The sequence below is a fragment of the Trachinotus anak genome, unplaced genomic scaffold, assembly GCF_046630095.1.
Source record: "Trachinotus anak isolate AG129_WGS33_773 ecotype Australia unplaced genomic scaffold, CSIRO_AGI_Tana_v1 ptg000021l, whole genome shotgun sequence".
NCBI lineage: Eukaryota > Metazoa > Chordata > Actinopteri > Carangiformes > Carangidae > Trachinotus > Trachinotus anak.
Genome location: NW_027273872.1, coordinates 28,175,110 through 28,192,035, shown reverse-complemented (window position 1 = coordinate 28,192,035; position 16,926 = coordinate 28,175,110). Strand labels below are relative to the sequence as shown.

Sequence of the window (16,926 nt, the reverse complement as noted above, 5' to 3'; positions counted from 1 at the left end):
AGAGAGAAAGGGAGGGGGTTGTGGTTGGAAGAAAAAGATGGACAGAGCAGGAATAAGAAAAGAACAGAAGCAGACAGTGCAGAGAGTGTGTGCATTCATTTCAGTTTACTCACACACACGCACGCACACTCACACACACACACGCACGCACACTCACACACACACACGCACACACACACACACACACACACACACACACTCTCACGCACTCACGCACACACTCAGTCCTCTGCCAGTCACCTGATGACTCCTCTTACAGCTGGAGGGTTATTGTATCACCTACTTTGACTTGTGTGAAACGTTAATGTTTTACATCACAACTGAAGAAGCATCAGGAACCTCAGGGTCAGAATGTAATTTGACTTCAAATCAGTATCGGTATAATTTCAAACCCTGATTACAATTAATGATCGATTAGTTTGGTGATTGTGTCCAAGTGATTTAACAAACTGGTGGTGTTACCTTTGGTCTCCATCCATGTAGCATTTGCCTCAGGTAGACGTGTCTGATGAGACCCAATCAGGAAGCGAGGCAGGTATTTGCATCGTAATTTCCTAATGTCTCCGTTTCTGCCTGTCCAGACTACAGCACTACCTCTCAGTGTTTCTGACACTCTCTGTTTTAGGGGCTGAAAACTCCAAAGTTGTTTGGATGCCAGGGGTTTTAACTAAATTAACTGACATGAGCAAGATGAAGTTGGTGAGAGGGTTTAAATGTTAGGATGTTTTTTCAGTTCATTTTCCAGCCCTGTTATGCAGTGTTATCTTTGATTTTTCTCGAAAAACTCAACTGACATCAGTCAGTATGTTGGCTTCAGTCCTACTTTGTCTTATTTCCACATATTAAAACCCCTATTCATGTATTAGTATCATCTTGATTAGATGACTGTAACTTCAGCTGCTTCAGCAAAAAGGATTGTTACATGAGCAAAAGACTATAGTTCCTTGAATTGTTTTGTATCGTGCGTGTACCTTCCATCTTCCACAGCAGACACGTCTATCATGCCCGTTACTAAATCTGATCACAGCTGATGAATAAAGGTTTTAAACAGTTAGTCCTATTGTGGTAACTGGTATCGGAGTAGTGTGTTACTGTGAATAATATAGTATCATACTGTACAGAATAATACTGTATTTCCTAAAAGGTACAGTGTGTTGAAAAGTGGAGCCATCACTAAAGTGAGATATTTGTTTGTGGAACGGTCAGTGTGAGTGAGGTTACAGAAGGACAAGACACTTCCAGTGTCCACCTCTCTTCATCTGTGACGGAAGTAGCTGTATGGAGAGTGAAAAAAAAGCTGGAGAGAGAAGCTCAGATCAACAGCGGATCAGTCACTGCAGGAAGTGGTAGAACTGAGGGATAATTTGTGTTAGAAAGTTACAGACGTGACTGGAGCAACTCCACTAATTCTGCTGACTCTGTAAGGCTCCAAGCTATTTGCTTGTGGTTCTACAACAGTGGTTCAGACCAATCAGCCTCCTGTGAGAGAGGAGTTACTGGCAGCTACCGAGAAGCAGCTGCTTTGGTTTTCGTAAGAGTTCCTTTTATGCACAACTTTTCCTAATAAGACAGCTAGAATCACCTACGGACATAATGACCTGTGTAAAATGTTCCCACTATAACACTCCTTTTCTCTTATTTTGCTCAGGTGTTCCCACGCCAACGGAGGAGGTTCTGCACCACACGCTAAGCATGCTGGTCCGTGAGCGGAAAATCTACCCAACACCTGACGGATATTTTATCGTAACCCCCCAGACTTACTTCATCACTCCGAGCCTAATCCGAACCAGCTCCAAGTGGTACCACTTAGACGAGCGATCTGTTGACCGACACCAGCAGCAGCATCAGAACCAACAGCAGCATCAGCAGACGCAGTGCACCTCCCCGCTCTCTGGCACCATCACTCCGTCCACCTCTGGAGGTGTGCGAGATCGAACACACCCAAAGTCCAGCCAAAACCACAGTGGTGGAGGCGGAGGAGGTGGGGATTCTTTTTACAACAACGCTTACCGTGGAGACGACCCTCCAAGTCACCACACTACCCTACAGCGCAGGTCCCCCAAAGACCACCGGGAAGCGTACTCGTCTCCGCATTCCCCACAAACACCTCCTCAGCAAACAGGAGGCAACACAGAAAAGAGCCGCAGCACCCTCGGGTTCCCCTTCAAGACGGACACGCTCACCAAGCACCGAGGAGGGGGAGGTGGTGGGGGAGGAGGCGGAGGGGGAGGCGGTGGGAGTGGAACTGCAGAGATAGAGAAACAAACCAGTGGAGGAAGTGGTACAGGAAGTCGAAAGTTTGGTTTGAAGCTATTCCGTCTGAGCTTTAAGAAGGACAAGGCCAAGCAGTTGGCCACCTTCTCTGCACAGTTCCCTCCTGAGGAGTGGCCGCTGCGTGACGAGGAGGCGCCTAGCCAGCTGCCACGACACGTAGAGATGGAGATCATCCGCAGGATCAACCCCGACCTTACTGTAGAGAATCTCGCCCGGCACACAGCGGTCATGAAGCGTCTTGAAGAGGAGCGTGCTCAGAGGAGCAAAGCGTCATCGGCCAATCAGAGCTCTAGGAGTAGGAGAAGTGGGGGTAGACACAGGAAGCAATCCCAGACCAAACTCAGCCGCTCACATAGCAAGACGAGGGCGTCCCGCGGTGAGCCAAGCGACGGCTCCCACCTGGAGCTGACTGACAGGGACTATAGAGCCTACTCATCCTCACTGGCTCGGTCGCCAAGGGAACACGCCCTGGCCATGGAGCGGCAGCGGGCGCGGCTTCACCTGGCACACAGCAACCCCAACATCCTTGACTCCTCCCACCTACCTGTCACGCCAGAGTGGGATGTGTCTGGAGAGCTCGCTAAGCGACGCACAGAAATGCCTTTCCCTGAGCCAAGCCATGGCCCATCAGCCCACCACTCCAAAGTCCACCGCTCACACTCCCACACCCAGGAGAGGAAGTCCAGGAACGAACGCAGTGACAAGGCCAAGGAACGTTCCAGATCCATGGATAATTCTAAAGGACCACTTGGAGCTGGGTTGATGGGACCACCCGATTATTACGACGACCGGAGCCGTTACTATACTGATGATGGCACCCTGCGAGCCAATCAGAGCTCTTCTCACTACTCTCGTGCCACACCCCCCTCAGCTAAGCTGCCTGGGGATTCTCTGGGGTTGGATGGCGGCAGGAGCTTAGAGAAGAGTAAGAGCAGGGACAGCCTACCTGCATACTCACCCAAACCACTGCCCACCTCGGTACCTCCTGATGATTACTTCCAGTGCTCTGGTTCCTCTGAGGCTGTTCTCACAGCAGCAAACCCACTGGGAACTCTGGGCAAAAGTAGCCATGATGGATTAAAAGTAGGCAACACTGACAGGCAAATGGACAGACAGACACCCCATCCCCCAGAAAATAAGGAGGACTTAAAGGTGGGACCTAAGGGTGGCAGCCTGCCTCCAATACCTCTCTCTATCCCTGACCCCCCCCTTCCTAATGGACGACCTCCCCACAGTGCCTCCTCTGGGCAAGAGAAACGTAAGGAGATCTTTAGTAAAGACACACTCTTCAAACCTCCTCCTAGCCTCCCTTTGCCCGGCTACAGCTCCCTGAGAAAACCCCCCGCCCTCGCCTCTTCTACTCTGTCCTCGTCTTGCGATGCACTTGATGCCCAGGAGGCCTTTGATGCTCCCAAACCTCTGGTGGCCACACCATCTGCCCCCCCACAGGGGACTGAAGCCACTACCAGTACTGCAGAGGCCTCCTTCGACTATTACAATGTCTCCGATGACGATGAACTTGAGGAGGGAGGGACAAAAAGTCGAGGAGAGAATGAGAAGGCTGGAGGGGGTGTGGTTGGGATTGGAGGGGGCGGAGCAGGCACCATGCAGTGGCTGTTGGAGAGAGAGAAGGAGAGGGACCTACAGAGGAGGTTTGAGAGAACCCTCACCTTCCCTGGTGCTAAAGAGAACCTTCCTGAGTCCAGTCAGAACCAGCAGTCAGCCCACTCTGCTAGACTGGACAGTATGGACTCCAGCTCCGTCACTGTTGACAGTGGATTCAACTCACCACGGTGAGAACATGTACACTGAACAAAGCTGTCCTTTGAACCAACTTCAAAAAATGACTGCCATTTGTTTCACAGACATTTATTTGTTTTTTTCAAATTAATTCATGATTTGGTTGAATTTGGTTTGATTTGATATGAATCAACATATGTCTTTCCCCAAAGACTCAAATTTACATTCACACAAAGCACAAACATTATTCATCATAAAAACCATAATCCCATTTTTTCAAACTTCATTTTTTTAATTTGAACCTAAAAAGCTAGTATTTGCTTTTAAATCTAAGTGTAGATTTAATATTGAATAAAGGATTTAGCTATAATATAAAGGTAGAATTTTCACTGAAGATAAGACTTTTGTGTTTATTGTGATATATTTTTAAAATATGCATCACCTTTTCCATCACCATTATGCACTCAGAAAAAAAATACACCGAAACATCAATAAACCCAGCAGTAGATTTAGCAGCCAGTAAAGCTATGTGCTTTACATGTTAACACTTGTTGGGAATAAGATAAACCTCACTTTAACTAAATTATTGACTTTTCAACATGTTTTTTAAGTTTAAGAAAAAAACATTACCATTACTAGAACCAGTGAACTATCAATGTTGTCTACTTTACTATCAGTATTTATAACACAGACAGAGTTGAGAAAATCAGAAATTAAGGCCGTTTTAAAATAAAGTCTGTGTTTCTCTCTGTCAGTCACATTTAACACTGACCCCTTCCATTATCCTGGTATTTAAACACAACACTGCACACTTACATCTGTGTGTGACTTCACAGTGCAGCAGGTAGTGAACTGTGAAATACTGACTTTATCATAAGCATTGGTACAAGTATTAATAAGAGCTAGCCTCCAAAAAGTTAGAACAAAAATGATAACAGTACAGTACACTTAGTATGCAGTACATATTTGAATTAAGGTTCACTATAATGTTAGAAGATATTTCTGCCATGTGTTTGCATTTGTTTATTAATTGTAGAATCAATGTAACAATGTAATATCTGGATATAATGTTGCTCTATGTCCACATTTGCTCCATCTGCACTGCGGCTCCTTAGTTGTTGTATGAGACATATTAAATCCTAAAACACAAATTTAATCTGGCAGAGAACTCAAAGTGTATGATGAGCCTGAATATTTTTATAGGATCCGAGACCGTGTATCTGATCTTTTAAAGTTTAAATATTCCATGGTACATTTTGTCTAATGCTTCAGTGATTAATGCAAAACTACTTAGCATATACTCCACAACAGTTTCTCCACAACAGGACACCTCAGTAGACACTTTAGATTCACCTCTGTGAGAGCGCAAACACATACATAATGCAAAATCACGCTCTCCAATTTTGCAGCATGACTGAAGACGCAAACACTACACAATACACAAATGGGCACTTGGAGTTACAATAATTATGATAAATGCTTTGAGCAAACCAGTTAAAAGGCCTGTCACACTCGGAGGATGAAACATACAACATCCTCCACCATGTGATCTGACTCTACAATCTAACAACACAAAGGTGTTGACAAAATAACTGTATATGTGACATAAGGAACATTTTGATGCGTTGAGCAAGTACATACCTGATCAAGACCTTTCAGTTACTCTGACAACTCCTTCTGTATAAATGTGGTCAGTTCAGTTTGTGAGGATGGCTGATGACATCTTGACAAGTGGCTCAAATGTGCAAACCAAGTCCTTAAGGTACATGAACAGCTAAATAGATGCACAGGCAGGAATAGCAGCATCCATAATGTAAGTGTTCAAGCTTATGTTTAAGAAACTCAGACCACAGTCTTTGCGTTTCTTCATTCACATTTGCTACAGCATGCTGCTACATTTACATTTAATTTATAGAAAAATATATGAAATGGATAAATAGATATATTTTTCCTGTAAATTATGTTCATAGTTGTTCATTTTAGGACCGATTTCAGCAAGATGGCTAAAATTGTGACCTTTTTGGGAGAAAACAATGAACCTGTTTTCAGTTTTTTTCCCAGGAGCTTGGCATTATTCATAATTGTCACCACATACTCTATTTATTAGGCATTACATACTGGTGATATTGTACTGCATCACACTGATGTAAGAATAGAATATTAATTCTTCCCCTCTAAGCAGTACTCATTGTCTGATACTTGAGCCACTCTCATCATTAGGGCCCAAGAACTGATGCTGCCAGGGCCCAAACAGCCTCATGTGTTGTGTCACTGCAGCTGACCTCAGGGCACTCCATCGTGTATGTATGTTCCTGTAGTAACAGGGTCAGTGTGAGCAGTTATGAGATTCTGAGAGAACATAGGAAATCTAAGAACTGAGGCGATGACTCAAGTACAATACCAATACAATATCAGTGACTAAAGTACAATATCAATGACTGAAGTACAATATCAGTGAATAAAGTACAATATCAATGAATAAAGTATAATATCAGTGACTAAAGTACAATATCAATGACTGAAGTACAATATCAGTGAATAAAGTACAATATCAATGAATAAAGTATAATATCAGTGACTAAAGTACAATATCAATAGCTCAAGTACAAAATAACTAAAGTACAATAGCAATAATTAAAGTACAATATCAATAACTAAAGTACAATGTCAAGAATTAAAATACATTATCAATAAATAAAGTACAATATCAATGACTAACATACAATAGCAATAACCTTACAATGCCATTAACTAAAGTACAATATCACTGATGTAAGCTCAATATCAACAACTAAAGTACAATATGAATGACTCACGTACAATATCAATGACTAAAGTGCAATATGGTGATTTTGCAAAACAAGAAATTGGTTCAACACCAGCCCAAGTGAGCAAGAAACAACTCTAAAAAACCTTTCAGGTTGGACTGGAGAAATCCTTGGGAAGATTACACAAGAGGAGCCCTCTTCCAAGGCATTATGGTGTCTTGACAGTAATGAAAACGCAAGTGGTGATTTCGCAAAAGTACAATATCAATAACCTAAGTACAATATCAATAACCTATGTACAATATCAATAACCTAAGTATAATATCAAGAACCTTAGTATAATATCAATGACCTAAGTACAATATCAATGCCAGCCACTCACATACAGTATCAACAACATTGGTCAAGTTTGGGACAACATTGGGAAATATTGTCCCTAGTACGGTTACAGCTGGTTACATTTTTTGCAACAAGAACCAAACTCTTGAAAAATAATCACCAAATCCTCTGTGCTTATGTGTACATCAAATGTAGATTATTCTTCTACAGTTTCTACGACAAATCAACAGGTGTGTTAGAGACTGACACAGTGAAAACAGTTCATGCAGCCTCATAAAAAAATCATACATCATCTTCCTACTAATAACTTCCTCAGGACTGTCCGTGCTCTACCTTGTTTTTAAAGAGTTTAGCCAAAGTGAACACCTGCCTTACGGACTTATTTACACTCTTACTTATCGAAATATTTTACCAAAATATTATGCAGTAAGGTAATCACATTAAATTAAACAAAATAATAGATCAGAGTACCATTAATGAATAATAGGACTTTGTTGATGGACACAGTTGTGCCAGTTGTGTTCAGGAGGCAGTAGAGAAACGTTGGGATCCAGCTGGTCATTAAATGTGTAATCTACCCCTGACCCTAGGTGACAGATGTGAGGGTTAGGGGTCATGTAGTCTGTTGTCTATTTCCTGCAGAAAGAGACGCTTTAAGCTTTGCTATTTTGATTGTATTGTGTCTCAATGTGAGTATCTGTCTCTCTACAGAACACGGGAGAGTCTAGCATCGAACACCTCTTCCATTGTGGAGAGTAACCGTCGGCAGAACCTGGCACTGAGCCCTGGCCACCTCGGCATCACTACCGGCAACGCCCCCCCCTTTTCCTTCCGTACTATCCCAGAACCTGCTGGCACCCAACCAGAGAAACTCCAGAAGCCCAGCGCCTGCCTTGCATCAATCACCAGCGTCTAGCGGCAGAACTAAGGGCTTGGCAGGATGCTGAGAGCCAATGGACAGGGGCCAGAAAATACAAGCTCCACCCCCAAGGACTGTTACACCTTTAGACTGACAGACTGACTGAACCAGTGGAGCTGTGACAGGCCCACTGTGGAACTATAGCTGTTAACACACACGTGTGTACACACATGCACACACATGCACACACATGCGCACACGCACACACACACACACACACACACACACACACACACACACACACACACAATCACACACATGCATACAGACCAGGCCACTGGGCAGACTCTTGACCATGTCACACACTGCTGTCGTGTTGTTTCACTTACGTGGGTTCTAGTTGTGTGTGTGTGTGTGAGTGTGTGTGTGAGTGTGTGTGTGTGTGTGTGTGTGTGTGTGTGTGTGTGTGCGTGTGCGTGCGTGTGTGTGTGTGTGTGTGTGTGTGCGTGCGTGCGCGCGTGCGTGCGTTTGTGTCTGTGTGTGGCTGTGTGTGTGTGTGCCTGTGTGTGTGTGTGGGTTATGTTTGTATAATCTGTAATCTCAGGTCATGTTATATCCACTCCCATTCCAGCTGCTTCAGATCAGTACATCTCCCTCTAGTGGTGTGTCCTGGCATTACACTGAAGAGATGCAGCTCTGCTGACTACTGCTACTGATGCTACACACACACTCACTGATGCAGCTCTCTATTAGCTCTTCTCAGCATTCATCATTGGCAGACACCCTGTAAGGTGCAGCGACAGGAAATGACCATCACTCCAAAATGCAACAGTGTGAGGTGGTCAGACAGAGGGTCTGAGTAACCTGTCTGTACCATAACACTGTCTGTAGAATGAATGTGAGCAGTTCTTCTGTCTGTTAGATGCCATGATGCTCTTCTGAACTGCGTGGACACTGTCTCCAGTTTTTAGCCAGCTTTTAACAGTCTCCTCCAGCTGTGGTGATGTGAGCAGACAGCCTGAGGTGCAGCTCCAGGGATGAGATTATGGTTTCAGACTGTTTAAATCTGTCACTTTTGTCTCTCTCTTTACATTTCTCTTCATGTCCACCGGAAGCAGCTGCATTATTGTGCGTTCGCTCATTCAGAAAGATCAATCTGAACTCACACTGATATGAACATGAGGTAGAGACAGTAGGTGCTCGTTACATTTTTTTCTTAGCTTGGCAGACTGTCACCACAGACCAGCTGAGGTTACCTACAGATACCTGCTCACATGAACACCTGAGCAGGATCAGTATGGCTCTCTGCACTAGATGCTAGTGTCCCAGCTGGACCTCAATGAACCCTTATGACAAGAAAAGCTCACAAATACTTTTCACTATTTGTTACCTGTGTACATGAGGTGGGTGAGGAATGGGTGGAGAGAGAGAGAGGGAGGAAGGAAGAAATGTGTCAACTAAACAATATTTGAGACAAAGCACCTTTATTCCAGTAAAAGCAAACCACAGTAAATGTGTGGAGGTTGGGCAGCATGAAGACATGATGCAGCTGTGTCCAGTGGACATGAGGGGTCAGTCACATCCCTGTTGAGTTTCATAGCAAAGCTGTTCTATAGTGAGATTTAATCTAGCAAAAACCACAGAGTATCTTCAGTTGATGGGTAATGAATTTAAGATGAAAAGCATGAATCCTGGAACCAGAGATGGTGGACTGTGCTGCTCAGGTCAGCCCAGGACCAGTTGCAGCTGTACTTGTTGCACTTGAGGTGGCTGAGCATCCAACAGTGATCCAGAAAAAAATGCATCCGTGCTAGTGTTATACACAACAAGCAGGGATGTGACTTTATCACATTTGAATTCACAATTTCTTTATTTCACAACTTTGCCATTCATTTGCATTTCTGTCAAGTTCATGACAGTTTGAATCAGATCCCTGAGCCGCTCTCACTCCTGGTGCTACATGTATTATGGTCAGTGAAGGCCATGATAGTAATCATAATAAAGAGAGTGATGATATAGTTGGAATATAGTATTAAATGGTTGCTTACTGTTGGCAATGGCCATTTAATCCCTTCTGTGAAGCGTTTGATTGAACAGACACACGGACAGACAGATAGGCGACCACTGATTATGGCACATGGAGGTGTGAAAATAGGACCCACATTTAAAATGTGTTGGTCTCATTATAAAACTGGACCTGAGCTGAGCTGGATTTACCTTTCTTTAAAAATCCTGCAGTCCTATAGGTCAGTCATTTCCCATCCTCCCTATAGGCTCAGGGAGCTGTCAGTCATCCCAGTGTTGTCGTCCTATAGGCTCCTCTACAACTACCTCCACAGCAGCAAAAACACAGTCCATCCCTTCTACTGTCATGCTGTCATCAGCCTCTTGCCTGTGAATGTCTACACACACACACACACACTACACAACCAAGTGCTGGACTCCCTCCTGTTGTTTTTCCCTCTTCACTAACAAGGTTTCTTCAAATGGTACATGATAGCATAGTGGTTCAGCTGCCAATCACACACAACCCCCTCCCATCCCCCACCCCCACCCCCAACTCCTCCACTCCTCCTCATCATCATTACAGCCTCTAGTGGTACATGACTTCCTTTGCAAAACTAACCTCTGGATCCCGGAAAGGAACTGAAACCCAAGTAGATGTATAACACTGAATCCATGCAAGCTAGCCAGCTGTGGGGAAGCACAAAAAAGTAAGGCCGGGAACACACTGGATGTGTGGCACGTGCGTGGCAATTCTATCTGGACACTTCCGACCGTTGCAGCCCAGCTGCTCCTACAGGAGTAGGAGAACGACTGATTTGCTGTAGTACTGCGTGAGACAGCGTGTGAGACACTCCTATTTTACAAAATCGAAATATATTTTTTAACCATTTTAGCAGCTGCGTGTGGAGACAGTGTAGTGACATTTTTTGTCAAAAAGAAATCAGACATTAATCAGAAATTAATTTATCATGAAAAGAAATCCAACATTTGAGTTGCCTGCAAACTCTATGTAGAAAGATAAAGCTGGCAGTAATAGCAATGCAGCAGACACGCACATGCAACACAGGCAGTGTGTTTCTGGTGTAAGGATCAGATTCAGTGAGGATATACACACTGTAAGACACCACATATACAGTAATTACCCTTAAGGGGCCTTACTCAACTAACTAGTTTGTGTTGTTTGGCTGTGTCTGAAGGCAGTATTTCTTCCTGCTCTGAATTCATACACCTGCCTTGAAGTGTGCTCTCAGTATCCACACAGGCCATCAGAGCATCCCACTGCCTCTACAGTCTGTGCAAGACTTCTGTCTTTTGTGTGTCTTTGTAGTCTCAACATGATGACTTGTACAAACAGTGATAATGGTGCACACTTGTCTGTCCTCAAACATGTTCATTGTGTTGCACTTGGTTTACACAAAATGAAGCAGTGAGAATTCAAATCCTGCACTTTCTCACCTCCTTGCACCTGTCCAGTCAGTGTGAGGTGGGTGTGAATTTAGAAAAATTGCCAAATAGAGTCCCCGAAGAGAGGTTGTTATTATAGAACATCATGCAGAATGTAATTGGAAGGGGCGGCCTGGTGGCTCACATAGTAGAGCACATACCATACAGGTTTAATCCTAACCACCCTGCATTCCTTGTCATAGCTATCTATACTATTGGTCTGGGAAACTATACAAACACCACAACCAACCATTTGTCACTAGTGCAGGGATAAGGAGAAGAACCCATACTGGTTTCCTACCTGCAAACACTTTGTGTTTGATGGCACACACGACCAAGCTGGAAGTACTGCTTTTAGGAATCAAACTCCTGCAATGTCTAGAACTTTACCCCTTCACTGCCACGTGCAACACTTTTTGCATGAAACTCTCTTGAGCCCATTTAAAAACTAGTGAAACAGCTCCGGGAATGATGTAGGAATGTGTTACTCTGACCACTGGAATCGGTTTCTACTTCCTGACCCAGTGTTGTGTTGAGTTTTACTTTTCATTCTGGGACTATATTTGGCTCTACTGTGCATCTTGCCGTTACACAAGGGTCCAACTCTATGTGTTACCAATACAGTAAAAGGTTCAGTACACTTAAAACTACTAACATTATTGCTTTACCCTCCTCTTCCTCTGCACCAGGGTACTGTTTTATATTCTGTCCCCAAAGGACTGATGTTTCTACTAATATGGCCACTATTTTATCAATATTTTGTTATTCTAATTTATTTTCTACCAATGAAAGAGAATCACTATTTGTTCTACTACTGCTCTTGGGTTTTAGTCCCCAGGGATACCAGGGACAAAGGGCAAGCGAAACTGAAACCCTTGTGGGTGATACCAATAATGTTCTGTTCTCCAAGTATTTCAGGCCGTAGCCAGTAGTCGTCATTGTCAGGAGGCTTGCAGTACTATTTAATAGTTTTAGTCCCTCTTCTGCCAGTATTCTAGGAGTATACTGTACACCCTCTCTGTATCAGGATTAGGGTTGATGAGCCATATCCCCTATTCTATGTCCACAGTAAGACACACAGACAAGGAGTCCAGATTATGTCAGTCAATCTCTAGTTTCTGTTCTACCTTTATCATGTCCCTCCAAATAAAGTAGTTTCACTCTCTATTGTACCACTAATCTTGGGTTTACCACTACAGTTGAGTTTTTGTCTATAGTGGGGTTCCTGTCTCTGTTCCGCCAGTAAAATAGGGCTGCCTTGCCTGGTGAAGGTCATATGTTCCATCCCTCACATCTGATGTTTGCACTGCCCGCTTCCCCAATCCTCCCTGCAACTCTCTGGCCCAGTGGTCCTCCATCAACCCATCATCCCTTCCAGCCACAGTCCTGTAACCTTCTATCCCTTTTCTACACTGACAGTCCATCAAATGTCTTCCCTTAACATCGGCGGTGGTATATAAAAAAGGAGGTTCAACAATAACATTGTTTCTAATGGTGACAATATGTCATACCTGTAAATGATGTTTATCTGTCATGCCTAGTCAAATAATTTAAACAATAAAGAGAGGGATTTTTTAAATGTCTATAATATCTGAAAGTCCCTTTGATGTGTAGTACTGGTGTTACCGTTGTTGTAGTGTATGTGATACCCTATGGGGATTGTGTTACTTTTTAAGATAATAAAATAACAATGTTTGGTTACACCACTGTTGTGCTTTAATGTGATCACTGTTACCGCCTTAGTTACATAGCCTCCGTGGCATCACCCATAGGTTTCTTGGTTTCTTGGTGGTTTTGAACATAAGAGAGGGCTGCTGTGCCGTCGCCATTTTGGCTGAGTCCCAGTAAATGTGAACAGGTGAGTTCTATAAAATCAGAGGTGGGCGAAGTACTCAACTTCAGTACTTAAGTGAAAGTACAGATACTACTGGTCAAATGTTACTCCGCTACAAGTGAAAGTTGCCTGTTCAAAACTCTACTTAAGTGGAAGTACTGAAGTACTTGCTTTAAAAAATACTTAAGTATTAAAGTACAATTTGAAATTGCATTTGTAAGGTATGCCTGACTAGCTTGTAGAAGCCGCAGAATAAGGAACACTAGAATGTTACAGAATGAAGCAATCCAAATGAAATAGAAAATAGTTTATTTTCCATCAATACTCCCTCATTTAAAATGAAAAAGGTGAGAACATTGCCCCTTAAGCACAGAATCATGGGTCATGTTTGAATTTTTTAAGCATATACATACCTATTGTGTACACAAAGGCTGAAATGCATCCCTATGGAGAACACCACATTCAGCCTGAAAACTGACACCATTATCCCAGCGGTCACCGACAATAAAACTTGAAATTTCACCAACTTAAAAAATAAAAAGGCATATGGTTTGTTTATTGGCAAGGTCTAAGTGTAACGGCTGTTTCCTTTTTTTAAATTGGGATTAAAGTGATTAAGTAGAACAAAAAAGCAAGTGCCAGCTAATGACAAACACAAAAAATCCTGCCATCAACTCAGTTTGCTAGAGACTCTTGAAAAGGTCACATTCTCCCTCTCCAGATATACATTTGTGTACCGTCTGTATACATCAATGAACATAAATCAGTGTACTTTTAAACTGGCTTGACTAGCTAAACGGACAGCTGTTAATGCAACAAACAATTTATCAGAGGTCCAACAGTGGCAATCTACTCAACAGGTAGCCATTTAAGTAAACAGAACACACATGGCTAGTGTTTATAGAGTCAGACGCATCAAATCTCAATTGTCAAGTCAGTTGAAGTTGTAAAAGTCCTTATTCAACTTAAGCAGAAGCTGATTCTCGAAGTTGCGGGAGCTGATGGTTGCCCGCTTTGGCCTGAAGATCAAGCCAGCTGCACTAAAAAGCCTCTCACACGCTGCAGAGGCTGGCAGGGCTGTGTTCAACTTAAGAGAAAGGCTACATACAGCAGAATAAGCTGTTAACATGGTCACACCCTCAGCTGTACATGTAAGGTATGCATCCAATTGTTTGATGGTCTCCTGTGTGTGTGTATGCCTGATATCTGAGAATAAATCCTCTTCATCAGAAGTGCTTGAGGAGTCAACAGGGTGAAGGCCTTCGTCATGGTCGGGAAGATGCTCCTTGATGTAACCAAGGCCTAAAAAAAAAAAAAAAAAAATGAATATAGGTTCACCATACTTTATCATTACATCAAGGAGCTAAACTATGCAAGTTAGTTTCAATGTTTCAGAGTAGGCAAAATTAGGACATTTAGAACATCTTCCTTACCAAGCTTGAGGATATTCTCATCAGTAGTCCAGGAGGTTTTGAACTTTGGGTTGAGAATGGCGGCTGCAATAAGCTCCGGATCACCCATCATGCCGCCAAAACGTTTGCTCAAACCACTCAGAAGGGCCTCCACAAGTGGCTTGCAGAATCTCAGTGATGGCTTCATCTTCTCAAGCTTGGTGATGATGGTGGTGATTGTAGGGAGCAGCCATCCCATTTGAACATCCTTTTCTCCTTGCAAGATGTTGATTGCCTTAGCAACTGGGCTCATGGTGGTGACGTATTCACTCAAAAAGGCCATATCAGCTGGACTGTACCTAACATGCCAAAAAAAAAAAAAAAAAAAAAAAAACCCTCAGATTACACATGAATTACACTTAAGGTGCCCAAGAGATCCTGCATGATGTCACTTGTCAACGTTCCACAAAAAAAAAAAAAACCTATGCTACTCAAAACCATGCTGCTAAAGTAGCCCCTTAAGATTCCACGTACCTCTAGCGGGATGCTGTCAAAGTCGCTGAAAACACTTTACTACAGCACTACACTACTACGACAGTACAGTGAGCCTTTAGTAATACATTACAACTTAGTCATTGCCATTTTACTAACAGCACATTTATTACAGGGGCAGAATCTTAAGGGGTTAATTTTGCTCATGCCCACCCATCCGTAGTGCATGCTCACCAACTTACAGCCCCTGTGATGTCTCCAGAGACCAGACTTTCACTAATGTGTTCAGGGGCAGATGGCAAGCTAAATCAAGGGAAATGCATATGATGACAAAAAAAAAAAAAAGAAAACGTGCTAAAAACATGCAAGATCTCATAGGGCACCTTTGAATTAGAACATTCTTTTCTTCTGTTACCTATTCACAAATAATGTCTAACAGGCAGGTAATGTGGCAAGCATTTCTATAGACAATGAAACCATTAAAAGACAAACTTACATAGGAACTTTGAGTTCAGCACAGACAGCCCTCATGGGTCCTTCTCCTTCATCTTTGAGGATTCTGACGATGCGCTCCACAGCCAAATATAAAGAGTTCCATCTTGTCTTATTTGGCTGTACCAATTGCAACTTGCAGTGCTTCTCAACTGACTCTGCAGCAGGAGTTGACCTCGAAGTCTTGTTCCAGAGAGCCTGGGACTTCACGAAGGCTGACCTGGAGAGCTTCTTGTAGGCCTCTGCACTGTTCGCATTCTCAACATCCACCGTAGAAACCAAATTGAGCAGGTGGCAGGCGCACCGATGATGCTTTGGTAGTTGGTACTGGAGGCCATCATCTTCAGCCATGATCGCTTCAACATCGAGGAAATCGGTCTCTTCATCAGATCCATCAGAGCCATCATAGTCACCGTCTCCTTCCCCAGTTTCCTCCTCAGCAATGTCATTGTGGTTTTCATCCAGTCCAAACTCACGAAAGGCTTTGAGAAAATTTGAACCATTGTCAGTTGTGGTTCTGACTACCTTCTGTCGGATTTCATACTCCGTGTGTATGTCATTTAATGCACTTGCTAAGGCATCAAATGTATGAGGACCCTTAAGTTGCCTACAAGCAAGTGCCGCAGAATGTCTTTGGAAACTGGATGAATCCAGCCAGTGTGCCGTCACGCCTATAAAACTCCTCCTTCTGGCAGTCCCACAGTCAGTTGTTGTGCCGATGTAGGCAGTCTTACTCATTGCTTCTTTGATCTTTGCTTTCATGGTCATCATGGCGGTGTCAATTCTGCGGCACACAGTAGTTCGAGACATTACAACAGCGTTTGAATTCAAGTCCAGGACTAGGGTCTGGAAAGATGGCTGTTCAACGATGGAGAAGGGTTGGAAACCTTGAACAATGAAGCGCAGTATAGAATTTTCCACCGTTTTCTGAGACACTTGCCTTGTTTCCTCAAGCTTTAGTTGTTTGACTTTAGATGCCGTTCCAGGCTCAGTTTTCCTCTTGGAGGCATTTGAGGTTAGTTCACAATACTTTGCCAGTTGACAACTGTGTCTCCTCTATAAAAGAATAGAATTTTAGTTAGCCAATTCAAATCACCACAACCACCCTCCCCCCTCAAATCCAACCAAGACAAACCATATTTAATTATACATTAATCAGATAGTAGTAGCAAGAGTTTTAGCCTATATCTTAGTATACGGATAAAAACAATTCAACCATCAAGACCATGCAGCATGACTTGTTAAGTAGCCATGCTTCTAAAGCAAGTGTTGCTACTGTACAAGAAC

General features: G+C 43.3%; 1 protein-coding gene across 5 annotated transcripts in view; it reads left to right on the top strand.

Annotated features, from left to right (window-relative positions):
* The window catches only part of LOC139637851 (storkhead-box protein 2-like), a 65,042-nt gene extending 51,909 nt beyond the window's left edge, over positions 1 to 13,133 (top strand). For all 5 annotated transcript variants that reach the window (XM_071506767.1, XM_071506771.1, XM_071506768.1 and 2 more), the window contains 2 exons: positions 1,649 to 4,067; positions 7,833 to 13,133. In XM_071506767.1, the coding sequence (XP_071362868.1) occupies positions 1,649 to 4,067; positions 7,833 to 8,037 (2,624 nt within the window). In that variant the 3' untranslated portion in view covers positions 8,038 to 13,133. The remainder of the gene's footprint in view (positions 1 to 1,648; positions 4,068 to 7,832) is intronic.
* The last annotated feature ends 3,793 nt before the right edge of the window (positions 13,134 to 16,926 follow it).